This window comes from Rasamsonia emersonii, assembly GCF_000968595.1.
Source record: "Rasamsonia emersonii CBS 393.64 chromosome Unknown ctg1118621760063, whole genome shotgun sequence".
Lineage (NCBI taxonomy): Eukaryota > Fungi > Ascomycota > Eurotiomycetes > Eurotiales > Trichocomaceae > Rasamsonia > Rasamsonia emersonii.
In genome coordinates, this window is record NW_013563224.1 from 1 (window position 1) to 1,524 (window position 1,524).

Genomic DNA, 1,524 nt, shown 5'->3' on the forward strand with positions numbered 1-1,524 from the left:
TCTCCTCCTCTGTCAATTCCAAGTCCAAGGCTGCAAAGTACTGTGGCAGTTGCTTGGGATCTTTGAGGTCGAGATCGAAATAATGTTTGATCTAGCTGCCACTGAACAAGATGGCGCTCGGCTCGACTCCATGCTTTTGCGATAGCGGCAGCGGCCCATCCAGAGGCCCGCTACTTTGCATGCGTATCGGCGCAGGCCGAAAATCCTCTGGACCACGATCCCTTGCTCTGCAGCCACGGGACGTAGTTGTTGGCTCGTTGCAGATAAGGGTGGAACTCGATCTGATTGACGAGCGGCTTGATCGTGGCTACTTTGAGAATGGCTTCGAGATGAGGACAAAGGAAGCTGGATACGCCGATGGCTTTGGCCTTGCCTGAGCATTGCACTTCCTCCATTGCCTTCCAGGCTGTTTGCAGATCGGCGTCATTTTGGGCAAAATAGGGACTGTGAATCAGATAGCTGCACACACATTGTTAGAAAAAAAGAAATGGGGGTGCAATGTCAGTGCCCGTTGTCAGAGAACCTACAGATCAACATAATCGAGCTGGAGCTTCTTCAGACTGGTGTCGATGGCTCGGGGCACATCGTCAATGGTCTCGACGACCTTTGTCGTGATGAAAAGCTCCTCGCGGGGGACTCCGCATTCTTTGATAGCTACTCCGACTTCTGCCTCGGTCCCGTAGGCTTCGGCGCAATCAACGTGTCGGTATCCCTGACGGATTGCACTCTTCACCATTTCAACCAGCTCCGGCACAAAAGAACCGTTCATGTCGTCCTTATACCATGCTGTTCCTGTGCCGAATCCCATCTAGCGGAGTTAGTCCATGTTCTTTTTGTAGATAATACAATCAGGTCAAATACCATTGGGATCGAGGTTCCATCCCGCAACGTCAAGGCGGGAATATTGGGAGTCATGATGCTATGGTGGTAGATCACTTTGATTCGTAATATCGATGCATTCCACCTGACTGCGCTGTGATCAAGTTGTTTGAATTGTGGGGAGAGTGAGCCTTGAGTAGTTCTGCCGCATGTCAGCCTCGCCTATTCATTTCAGGGATGAGTCGATTCGCCTAATAGTATCTTATCTAGGGATGGATTGATAATGGATGAATGGATGGATGGGATTACCCTGTTCTCGAACAGAGTCTTCCGAAACTTGGGACTACTACTGTATGTAGGTGGTGCGGGGAATTCCGCAAGCTAGTGTTATGAGGTATGTAGGTAGGTAGGTAACAGAGGCACAGCCGGGATACATACTGCAGATCCGAGGATACATAGGATACGGTCAACTTCCGGGTCTTGAGTTAGAGTTTTTGCACATGGAGGCAGTGGTACAATAAGCTGTGCTGTATACTGCATAGATTGATTACGATCAGTCAACAGGATAAAGAATTTGCAGGGTATGCTGGATGGATGTAGACCAAATCTTACCATTTTTTCTGACTGCAACCATTCGGCCCACTCTTTTTGAGCAAAAATAGGCGATATCGTCAGATGGAAACCCCGGAACCTCTCTTTTCTCAT

General features: G+C 49.1%; 1 protein-coding gene across 1 annotated transcript; it reads right to left on the reverse strand.

Annotated features, from left to right (window-relative positions):
* Positions 1 to 170: 170 nt before the first annotated feature.
* Positions 171 to 1,524, reverse strand: T310_3309 (uncharacterized protein; the record flags this gene model as incomplete). Its single annotated transcript, XM_013473785.1, has 5 exons — positions 171 to 459; positions 528 to 808; positions 862 to 1,041; positions 1,258 to 1,353; positions 1,432 to 1,524. The coding sequence occupies 5 exons, from the start codon at positions 1,522 to 1,524 to the stop codon at positions 171 to 173; spliced, it is 939 nt and encodes a 312-aa protein (XP_013329239.1).